This window comes from Anopheles darlingi, chromosome 2 (genome assembly GCF_943734745.1).
Source record: "Anopheles darlingi chromosome 2, idAnoDarlMG_H_01, whole genome shotgun sequence".
Lineage (NCBI taxonomy): Eukaryota > Metazoa > Arthropoda > Insecta > Diptera > Culicidae > Anopheles > Anopheles darlingi.
Window position 1 is genome coordinate 36,905,175 of NC_064874.1, and position 11,728 is coordinate 36,916,902.

Here is an 11,728-nt window from a genome sequence, read left to right on the forward strand (position 1 = left end):
AAGTGGGAGTACCTAAATTCCGATTCAATTGTGCGGTGGGCAAAAATAAAGTTCCACAAATATGAATCATGTCGATTATGCCATTCTTTTTGAGAAATTTATCCATCGGACAAAATACAGACTTCCGTTAGAGTTATGATACGGAGCATGTTTTCGTTACCTCATTGATTACAAACTATTAGTATCTTCATAATATGAACTAGAGCCGAAAATACAACATAAAACAAAAAGAATACTTATGCGTTTTGTCTAAGCAAAGCTGATATGGCGAAATACGATGATCCAATGAACATGTTACCCTCATCAATTCATATAAATCTATTTTGATGAGAAAACTTGGTTAATGCCAATCAACCTGAACGTATCAATCATTTCGGCAATGGGTGCGGGTGCTGATGACATTCTTCTCGGAATTTCTTTCAACCCGTTTATAAATGGAGAATTCTTTCGTGTGTGTTCGTATTATGCGATCAGTTTGAGGTACAATGCGGGAATAGTGTATTAAAATACTGTATTGGATATTGAAACATCTACTAAATTAAACGTACATATTTAACCGAGCATCATGGAATAAGCTTTGAATATGTTGATGTTTTAATTAAACAAAAAAATATATATTACAAATATTTGATAATAAATATTTGTTTGAACAAATCAATCTAAGTCAATTATTTATTAGACTCATAACACGCCAATGCAAATTCTTTGGTCTGCTTAGAAGACTTATGCAATATGCAACACGGAATAAGGAGAAAACATTTTACCAAAACGCATTACCTATCGTTTTTCTTCTTTTATTTTGTTTTTGAAAACCATAGGTCGGAGGAAAGGAACCGTAGTAGAAGATTTTAATTTGATTGACTCAAAGGAACAATAAGAAAGCATACTGTTGCCAAACATTTGTATGTTTTTAAGCTTAGAACTATATAACAGGAAGATAAAATAACAAAAAATTTATGCCAATTTTACAAAAAGACTACAAGTATTTTTAACAATACATAGGACGATTGGTAGCGGACACTAATTTCCACTGGATTTCATTAATCGTAGGCATTCGAGTGAATCGGAATGCCATCGATCGTGCAGGTAAACTGAGCATCATTCTGTTCTAGTTGGCCTTCCAATGGTTGCAACATCCTCACGACCGTCAAGTAGCCATCGGAGGTCGTGGTAGCTGTTTGGGCCTTATTGCTCTTCACATAGAAACGCACCTCTTGCGTTACCACAGCGATTCTATGGCAATGCTTCTGCCGGTGCAAATGATTTATTCACTTCGTGCTACGTACGTGGTAACATTAAACGATTGGCCAGGTAACCTGTCAACGAAGATCAGTGCTCCCAGATCTCTTCTCCCACCTGTACACACCGTTATACCAGCTCTACTGCGGACATGCACTTCAAAGCTGCTGTGCATCGCTCGGCCGATGGAAAAAAAAGCGTAACATTCCGCATTAGGACATTTTGCCATGTGAGCATGCTTGGTTCGCGTGGCGTCAGGTAGCACTGGTAATGATCGTGAATTTCTTTGAAGGCATGAAGTATTTCCCCCTATATTGATTGCGATCAATTGGAAGTGCATCTGAAGGGACAAGGGCAGTCGATTCTCTTTCTGAACCAGAAGGCAGTAATGCGGCTGAGCCGTTCAGAAGTATAAAAGCAACCGACAAAAACGCTCAACGATCGAGTCAGTATTCAACGTTCTTACAATACGGATCTAACTAGACTAGGTGTCGTGAAGCGGAATCAAAGAGATACAAAATCACAATATGAAGATACTGGTAAACCTTTTTTCCCCAACATTTTCTACCACTCTTAAACTAACAACCAGCGATGAATAACAATCTCTTCAGATAATTTTGGGCTTCATTGCTGCTGCCAGTGCAGCACCTGGATACTATGGTGACCACGGATTGTCCTACGCTGCTTATGCCGCTGCTCCAGCTCCGATCGTGAAATATGCTGCTCCCGCTGTTTCGGTTGTTCACGCAGCTCCAGCGCCAGTTCTGAAGTACGCCGTTGCTCCGGCTCCAATTGTAAAGGCCGTGGCTCCTGCCGCAACCAGCTACGCTACTTTCCATCAGGTACATGCACCGGTTGTAGCTGCAGCGCCAGTTGTTAAATATGCTGCACCGGCCCCAGTTGTATCGTACGTTCACTCGGCCCCCGTCGTGGCTCATGCTCCTGCTCCATTGCTGAAGTACGCTCCTGACTATCATGGATGGTAGAGCAATAACGAACAGGCCTGATCCCGCAAAGGTGTACTGAGTCGTCGGTTACTCATAAAGGAGCTTCAGCAATCGATAGTTGCGTAGTATCACGTTTGATTTTTTTGTCCGTCGATAACTCATGTTTGTTTCGCGGTATCAAATAAAGTTCATTGACAAACGAATCGCATCTCGAATTGAATTTATTCAAATATCATCAAAAAACGAATCTGTCCAAAAGCCTGGCTTTATTTGCCAATGATAACAGGGAAAGCGTTCGCTTTAAAGAAGTTGAAGGTGTAGGTTTCATTTTTCATCAACCAAAACTGCGCATGGGTTGGCAAAGTAAGAAAGCGAACAGCAACCAATTTATGCGACAGAAAATGTCACCAAAATCAACAGCCTGCAGCGAACGCGTCGTTTTTTCGGCCTTTTGGCCTGCAGTAGGGCCTGCTGCCATTCTAGGATATACCAAAGAAAAAAAAACTCATCTACTGACAGCTGAGGCATCGTATTTCAGTGCAGAATCACTGGGAACATCATTTCATCCATGCCGAGTGCTCGGTTGATTTGTGCCGCAATACAACACCATTGTTTATTCGTCTACAGCCTGTTTTACATACAAATCATAATTCTAGAATTTTTTTCTTTTTTTATGGAAACCAAATTGTTCAACCAAAGCAACATCATATGTGCACATTTCATCTGTCATCTGTATGTAGCGATGTACATACATAGTACATGAGATATTCCATACGGCGGAATATTACAATGAATCAAACGCCAGCAGCGCACCACTGCTAACAGATGGTCGAAATGCAATTGTAAACAATTGCTCAGCTAACAACGAAATGAATGTATCTCACCTAGTCGACCCAGGAAATCAATCACGTATTGCTATACGCATTGCTACACATTGTACAACACATGAAACTTCAGATAATAAAATCCTGACCGTAATGCTGAAAGATGGACATTTTATCCTTCGAAAAAGTTGGTTCTCTTTTTCTATTGCTATCAATTTCACAAAAGGCATTTTCACAAAAGGAATTGTTTCACGGGAATCAGTTCAGGAAATTGCATTCCAATTTTGATTCCCTTAATAATCAACGGCAACACAGAAGGATGTACGCAATGTTATACATTTTTCACACGTAAATTTGACATAGGTACCTGTTGAACGATTTCCAGGATTTTCAAATTATTTTAAATACTTTCAGAAATGAGTTTCTGACTTATTGGACGAGTCAGAAACTCATTTCTGAATGTAATTAAAATAACATCACACAAAATAAAATGTAGTATAAGTTTATCGAGCTTCTAACACGGAAGAAGTATTGTACAAACCTTATTAAATTTTAAATTATACAACCCTGTGAAATGAAAAACTAAACGCAGACATTATAAATGTTTAAGTACGTATGAAAGTTCATCGACTTTACGGTAACCTCAACGTACCAAAAAATTACTGTACAATATCAAATATTTACCAGCCAAATCATTCTGTAAAGATACTCAAAACATTCATTAACACCCCAGCTACTGACACCTGGTTAGTTTTCGGCCTACGATTTCTCATTATTGAAGGCGATAAGGTACCAACGGTGTCAAGCTCGATAGAAGAACAGATGACGAGGGACTGGATAAATCAAGTTTATTCAACTATTCAACGATCAATCAATCTAATGGTCGCATCCATTAGTGAACGAAACCCCTATGACGCATCAATTACGAACGCATCGGTTAATGCGCACTCAAACATGTTTGGTGAGTTTTTGGTGTTACGGTAGTGTTCTGTTTTAAGTCATACTTCAGTCAGTCAGTCAGATTTTAAGAAGTAAAATTTCTTCGCCTGACGTGAGAACAAATACAAAATTAACGAGGTGAAGTAATCATGCAAGAGCGTGTTGACTAGTTTAATTGAAAAAAAAACACATTTCAATAGACACCTCCATTGTACATTCTAAATTATCTACATATCTTACACTCTCTATGCAATCAGTTCAAGTTACAATTTTTGGAACCATCAGGTAAATCCTTTGTTGTGATAATAATACCGGCGCAATGCTGCAGGATAACGAGTATCTACCGATATAATGGTACTGTTGAGTACATGACCGTGACTATGGTGTTTTCACAACTACCATTGTATGCACTGTCTTGCAAAGGATAAAGCAGAGAGGGGATGCAGGGAATACGGGTAAGGCACAAGGTAGTAGGTTCATTGCGGTGCTATTACCGTTCCTCTAACCTGGTCGATTGGATAAAAAAGATATAGCTTATGGACGAAAGCTGGCTGGTCCGCATCACAGCTGGTCGTCCAGAAAGCAACCCGACAGTCGTCGCCAATCGGCCTATCGCGAAACGTCGCGACTGTCCATATCCAACGGCCGCATCAAGCATATCCGAACGTTCCCACTCGGCGCAGTTTTGGTGCATCCAGCCAACGGTGACGGATTATTCGGAGTATTAGTGCGATATCGTATGCTCAAAGTTCTCATGTTGAAATATTTATTTTAAGTTTTTGACAAACCTTTTGAATTGACTAAAACCATACCTCGAAGGCAAACACTTTAAGGTAAAAGCAAGTGGTAATTGAGTAGCAGATAGTGGTTAGTTCTTTTATGTTTCGGAAAACCTTTTGCGCCTCTTTTTGTAATCGAATGTGACCTTGGCATGGTTTTGAAAATCACAAACTTCCGCCCAATAGTGGTTCATGTCCTTCGAAATTTAATCACTGCGGAAAGGTAGCGAAGGAATGGTTTAGGAAAATCAAGTGCCCAAAAAGTGTACCATCGCTGTGCTGTCTTCGAGAGAGTGTAAACAAACTCAATCGTGCAAACGTGACTTTTACTCTTCGTCGACCTGTTCTCTAGACATTACGCTATAATAGAACCTATCGACTCGACAAGCGACTCATCCGAAGTAAGGGGCGTAAAGTGCACTATCCTGTTCGGTAAGCGCTGCCGAAGCACCTCCGAACATCCTGCAACGATTGAAGCGACTGAAAATGTGAGCTCCACATTTTTTCGATGCGAAGGAACTCATAAACACATTTGAAGACGGAATTATACGCTTTTAAGGAAAAGAGTGCGGTTGTAGGAGTATTTTTCATGGAAAATCTCTAAAGAAAACGTGCTACCCTTTAAGGTAGGCGAAACTGTCTGTTGTACCATTGAGTTGAAATCATTATGTTTGTGTTGAAAGAAACGTCGGGAAACATTTATTGACTCTGATGCACCGAGTAAACAGGTTTTTCATCATTTTTTTGTGTTTGCAAATGGTACATGTAAACATGTTTACTTGTATCGTAGGGTTAATTTCAATTAGTGAGAAGATAAACACTGGTGCAAAAGTTTTGCTTGTGTAGAGAGTGTAATGTTCGCAACGTTTCCGAGGTTCTTTATATGCCATTCGTTCCCTCAAAGGAAGTAGACAAATAGTAACTGGTTAAAGAATACTAGAGCGGTTTAAAATAAAATCGTGATCCGTTATCGTCCCACATCGTCCTTCTATCTATTTCCGATTCTATATTATATTTTTTTAGTTTATAGATAAGAAAAAGATATAAATAATTTAAACCAATAATAACGCTTTCCGTGGTGATTATTGTTAAACTTACTGAAACCTGATACCCTCGAGCCAACCACAGGAAACATGTCAACTCAGCATATTTGGTGCACAAATAACGAACACCACCAAGATTACGGTAAGCTGGTTAATATTCTTTTTTAATTGTTAAAGTTACCTTCCAAATTGATGGAAGAAACCTTTAAAAATCTTTTTCTAGTTCATAAAAATGATGTTTATTAACAGCAAATTGCAACACAGTACTAGTAGATGACCATCACCATTATTTCGCTATTACAGTATTTCTTATCTATCTGCGTTTAAAGGAGAGAACATATGAGAGTATGTACAGCTGCTGTAAAGCTGGTCCTCGTGCTCTTCATATACTCCTTCACAAGGCACATTTTGTTAAATGAATCATAGTCATCGTATGACTGAACCGATCCCACCTACATGGTACCACATGCACAAATTATGCATGTAAATATTCGGGTCAATACACTTGGACTTAGTGATGTTGTTTCGTTTGCATGTAGCATTCGAATTGACATGAACCCTTCGTGCACTCACCCAACGTAATGCCGGTGTTGGGTTAATGTGTGAGCAGTAATGAGCATGGATCACATCGCTGTCAAGTAGAATTCATAGAGCGCATAGATACAGAGAGCATTTAACAAACGATTCAGTACAAGCCTTGCCTTGATATTGCCATTATATTCGTTTCTTTTTTATTTTAGTTAAGTGGGATGATTAGGGTGATTATTTTTCGGTATAAAAATATAGCTATATAGCCATTGGTATTAAATTGGTAATCCGATCCACTACACATTTCGTTACTTGCTTACTACATTATTCCAAACGTAATGTGCGATTGATCAATTTGATTTATTTTTATTTAAGGACATCAATCTGACAAAAGCTCCAGCACCAAACAGGGTAACAGTGCACTACATAATCCATACCTAATCGGTATCCAATCAAGGTAAGGTGAAGTTCCATCCACCAATAGTGTTTGGTCATTAACAGGTAATAAAATGTCAACAATTTTCGTCAACATCCCGAACGGTTCCGACACTTTCCTTTCAGATTCCGTCGTCGTTATTATCATAAATCGATAGTGTTGGTGCTGCTGCTCATCATACTCATCCTGACGGTTGTAGTAATCATAATAGCTTGTTTGCGTGAGTCTCACAAAATTGCTAATAATTGCTACGCGGGCGGATAAGCCGAATGGGGGCAGGGTTGGCGTTATACTAATATAGGTTTAATTATCTTACGGTTCTTCTCATTTAGTACATTTTCCCAACGAAATTTGCCATACCGCTGAATGCCTGCGGTCAGCGGCTGCTCTAAAGCACAGCATGGATTTGTCGGTGGACCCTTGTGATGACTTTTACCAATACGCTTGTGGAAACTGGGAGGACGAGCATCCTAGGCCAGACGCCTACGTCAGCTTCGACTGGTTTAGCGAGCGACAGGCAAAAATTCTGCGCAACATCCGCCAGTATCTGCAGGCTAACGACAGTATGCTGGACCCAAAGCCAGTCACCCATGCACGTGTCATGTATAGGGCATGCATGAACTTAACGGCAATGGATCGGCTCGGTTATGAGCCAGTTTTTAAGTACCTGAAACAGTTACTCCTACCACCTTATCCATCCATCCTAAACGTATCGACCACGGCCAATGACTCCAATTTTGATGGGTACGGATTTGACTGGGTCCGATCGCTAGCAAAAATCAAACAGATGCTTGGCATGGATGTTTTCATTGGTTTTGACGTGTACCCTGATCCGCAACACCGCGACTACAACAGATTAGTGTTAGGCACACCGGAAAGTGGTTCTGATTTGCCTTTGTAGGTGTACTGAATCAACCATTTTCAAATACGAAATATCTCAATCCCAAACATGTCATGTTTCGCAGTAACAACATAATTCTGAAACATCTATTGCGTGGTCGAATGCGCCCCAAGAGCACACCCAAGAGTGACAAGTACGATACAGAAGACGAAGCGATTGATGAAAACGAGGACAATTCTGGCGAATCTAAGGACGAAGAGCAACATTCGCTTAAGGCATATAAAAAATTCATGATTGGTGTGATGAAGCTGTTGGTCAATCACACAGATCCAGACATCAAAGTGGAATCTTTCAACGAACAGTTTGAAAAGGCCGCCTCGATAACGATACAGGTTTCTGAATCTATATCCAAAGTTAGTAGCTATGTACAATAGTTTCATTTATGTCGGTTAGTAATATTGATTAAAAGAGTTTGGTGTTTTTATTTCATGCAGTTCAATCAGGAGGCCGAAAATGCTTCAAAAAGCGCCAATGTCGAAGATCGTTTGAATCTGCAGGACATCGTTTACTGTACGGCTAGAGACCTACAAAACATAACGGATACCCATCTGGCTGGAAACACCTCCTTTCCTATTTGGGAAAAATTCTTGAACAGCGTTTTTGAGGGCATACCTGAGGCACAACTAAACCTGCAGGACGAAATTATTCTCACAAGCAACTCTGACATACTGTATCTTAAACTTCTGGTGGGATATCTAGCCATTACTCCGCTGGCGCACATCGAACTGTACATCTGGTGGAATGTGGTCGAAGAATTAATCCTTCACACCACGATGGAAGTGCGCCGATTATACTATGAATACTACAAAACTATGAACACCGCGGATGGATTTAGTTCCCGAACATTGTACTGCACCGGGACGGTGAATCGTTTGCTAGGAATGGCGGTCAGCTACGCAATTTCAAATAATAATTTCACGCATCATACGAAACCGAAGGTGCAAGATATGCTTGGCTACATCCGCACTGCATTCGAGGGATTGGTGCGCGACACTACATGGATGGATTGGTCAACCAAACGTTCTACGCTCCAAAAGACCGCGGCTATGCGAAGCCTGATTGGCTTTCCTGAATGGATTTTGGATCAACAACGGCTAGAACAGCACTACCACGGAGTATGTATGAAGCCACGATTTTGTAGCAACCTCAATTTGCCTTGCCATACCATCTTCTTTTGTTGTGTCGTTTTATGTTTGGCTTTTGAACCACCCTTTAAACGGAATCTCAGCTGGTGGTTAACGAGAGCACCCATCTGGAGAATATGCTCGAGGAAATTCAGCGCAAAAATATCATCAAACTGCGCCGCTGGCGTCAAAAACACGAGCTCAGTTGGGAAACACTTCCCACGAACGTGAACGCTTTCCACACGTTTCAGGAAAACGCTATCAGTGAGTCGCGGATTTTACCCACTGTTGTTCTATGTTGACCATCATACAGACAACAGACAAAATGAATTTGTAGCCTATCTCTAAAACGTTGATTTTCTTCTCACGACTTTGTAGCTATCCCCATCGCTATACTGCAGTATCCATTTTACCATCTCGGACTGGAGTAAGAGTGTTCCCCAGTTACTTTTGCACTACGCAGAGCGACAGTTGTTCACATTCGCACCGCTTGGTACAGCTGCACTATTTTTGTTTTTGTAAACCACAACTTTTATGCTAGCATTCCACCACGGCAGCTAGATATCACGATATTCGCATTCAAAGTGTCGTACGCTTACACAAAAGCACACGCAACTGACCCAAACGGAAAACTCACTGTTTGGTATATGAACAAGGCTGCATAAACTAAAGTCTGTCTTGCAGAGCTCTGAACTATGGTGCACTGGGAACTATTTTGGGTCACGAGTTAACCCACGGATTTGATGACAGTGGTATGGTAGAACTAGTTGGTGTATATTTAAATCTCTAACCAAACGACTGCATATGCATTTTTGTGTATCTACACTCCCGATATCAGGACGCCAATTCGATCAAAATGGAAACCTAAAGCAGTGGTGGACTAACCAAACTATAAAAGAATACATTAACCGGACGATGTGCTTTGTCGGTCAGTATAGTCAATACTACATACCGGAAGCTGATGACTATGTAAGTGATTGATTAGTATGGTGGTGTTATTTTACTCATTTGCTGTTCAATTTTAGATAGACGGTTTGTTGACACTGGGTGAAAATATTGCGGACAATGGTGGATTGCGGGAGGCATTCCGGGCGTATCAGTTGTACAAAAAATCGTCCGGAAAGGAAGCATACTTGCCAGGGTTTGAAGATTTTACCCACGAGCAACTGTTTTTCATCTCCTTCGGAAACATATGGTGCGAGTCGCACACGCAAGCCGCAGCCAAGGCATATCTGGAGGATTCGCATTGTCCCGGTAAATTTCGGTTGAAAGGCGTACTCACAAACTCTCCCGAATTTAGTCAAACGTTTGGTTGCAAATCGGGAACTACTATGAACCCAGCAGCAGACAAGTGCCGCATATGGTAAAAAACAATGAATGACGAAATCAACCAAGACTGTAAGTATGGAGTAGTGTGCAATAATTTAATGGATTTGTGATACGATTGAAAAGATTTATTTTTAGCCGAAATTGTATGTAAATGTAAAAAAAAGAGATATGCAGAGTGCATATCGGCTTTAGATGGTGTGAAGAAATATTCGTCTATGAATGTAAGACAAACAAATGTACGGCTGAATTATTCTTTAGTGTAACCCCTTCTTTTCGGAGCAAAAGCCGATAAGCTGTCTTAGCCTTCTGAAGCTGCAGCTCGCCATACGCAGGAAGAAGTTTGAAATGAAAAAGATGTTTTCAAAAATTTTGCTCGAAAAAACATTCAATAATTATTTTTAAAAAGGTAAAAATAAACACCTGATAAGAAGAATTAAAATTGACACACGATCGGATTTGTAATTTTAAGCTGCGGATTTCAAAACGTGAGTTTTCGGAAAAATTTTAAGCCTTAAAACGTAAACAGGAAATGTTTTATCTTTATCAACTTTAATTCGATTCATATTTCATATTTTTCAAGTATTAAAAATAAATGAAAGGGTCAGAAATAAAATGCAAAACAATATTTAAATGATCCAATAATGTATGTTCTATTTGCCCAAGGTCTCCAGGGCAAAGTGAAAAAAAAGTAAGTGCTCCGTTCCTATGAATCCTTCTTATCCATTAGTGGTTTTCTCGCTGAATCCTGCATCTGTCGCGAGTATGCTGTGAAAGTTTTACATCATTCGAAGCAGCTTTAGCAAAGATACAGAATTTTAAAATCGATTGATGAAATGTGTTACCCTCAACATCATCAGGAAAAGATCGCGGAAAATTCGTGGTTTCGAGTTTTCCTACCTGGTAAAAAAACGCCGATCGCTCTGGGATGGAAAATACAAAAGCCAGTTGGAAAGCCCGAAAAATTATGCTGAAATTCTTGTGATTTCTTTACAAAAAAACAAAAAAAAAGGAGGAAAAACGACCGAATCAAACAAAAAGCTCAACGTGCTACAGTGGCTATCGATAAAGTATGGGCATTATTGGTTAAAACAACGGAAAATCACCAAAACAAGGACTCGAGGCTGGCAACCCTGGAATAGCAGCTACAACCCTGACAAACCCAAAAAAATATAAAAAAAATCAGCGAAAAATGGATTAGATCCTGGCAACCCTGGATATCGTGACTACAACCCAGGAGGACCGCTGCTGTTTTTCGCTTCTTTCCGGTTTCAAGTGCATCCTTTTCGATCCTGCTGCATCCAGTTTTAAGTGCTAATAATCAAATGCGTTGCCGCTCAATGCATAGAGGAAGTCGCTAAGCATACGATCGGGAAAAAACCAAACCCCCAAAAACCTCCGAAACCGTGCACGCAAGCGAAAAAAGTTTGTGACTGCGTGCGTGCGTGTGTGTTTTGTGTAAGTAATCATCCCGTGGTGGAGCCCGTTAGTGAAAAATCGGTACGCACTGGGTGGTTTGGCCCCATGATCGGAGACCCTACTTGGTGGCATGAAAAAAAAGTGCTTGCGTCGTAGGAGTGACGAGAACGAGAAGCTGCTTGGTGCCAAAGCGCGGAGGAGAGAGCGAGAAGGGGCGAGACAA

The 11,728-nt window shown here is 40.4% G+C and overlaps 3 protein-coding genes across 5 annotated transcripts in view; all 3 read left to right on the plus strand.

Annotated features, from left to right (window-relative positions):
* Positions 1–1,652: 1,652 nt before the first annotated feature.
* LOC125948638 (cuticle protein 16.5-like) lies at positions 1,653–2,389 on the plus strand. Its single transcript, XM_049674902.1, has 2 exons — positions 1,653–1,778; positions 1,851–2,389. The coding sequence occupies exons 1-2, from the start codon at positions 1,767–1,769 to the stop codon at positions 2,223–2,225; spliced, it is 387 nt and encodes a 128-aa protein (XP_049530859.1). The 5' UTR covers positions 1,653–1,766; the 3' UTR covers positions 2,226–2,389.
* A 2,163-nt stretch (positions 2,390–4,552) lies between these two features.
* LOC125948535 (neprilysin-1) lies at positions 4,553–10,275 on the plus strand. The gene is made up of 13 exons (XM_049674723.1): positions 4,553–4,676; positions 5,759–5,913; positions 6,675–6,756; positions 6,861–6,955; positions 7,068–7,632; positions 7,701–7,989; positions 8,071–8,751; positions 8,865–9,024; positions 9,139–9,187; positions 9,445–9,512; positions 9,599–9,729; positions 9,786–10,158; positions 10,225–10,275. The coding sequence occupies exons 2-12, from the start codon at positions 5,862–5,864 to the stop codon at positions 10,125–10,127; spliced, it is 2,514 nt and encodes an 837-aa protein (XP_049530680.1). The 5' UTR covers positions 4,553–4,676; positions 5,759–5,861; the 3' UTR covers positions 10,128–10,158; positions 10,225–10,275.
* A 1,035-nt stretch (positions 10,276–11,310) lies between these two features.
* The window catches only part of LOC125948631 (cdc42 homolog), a 4,740-nt gene continuing 4,322 nt past the window's right edge, over positions 11,311–11,728 (plus strand). The window contains exon 1 of one of the 3 annotated variants that reach the window (XM_049674888.1): positions 11,311–11,586. The gene's annotated coding sequence lies outside the window, so the exon portion shown is untranslated. Of the gene's footprint in view, positions 11,587–11,651 lie in introns of those variants that run through there. The other 2 variants (XM_049674886.1, XM_049674889.1) reach the window with 2 other exon arrangements.

Bases quoted from the DNA above. Each gene is read 5' to 3' on its own strand.
- LOC125948535 (XM_049674723.1), top strand. From the start codon at position 5,862: ATGTCAACTCAGCATATTTGGTGCACAAATAACGAACACCACCAAGAT. The intron at 6,757-6,860 runs GTAAGGTGAAGT...CTTTCCTTTCAG, and splicing joins CTAATCGGTATCCAATCAAG to ATTCCGTCGTCGTTATTATC. The intron at 6,956-7,067 runs GTGAGTCTCACA...CTTCTCATTTAG, and splicing joins AATCATAATAGCTTGTTTGC to TACATTTTCCCAACGAAATT.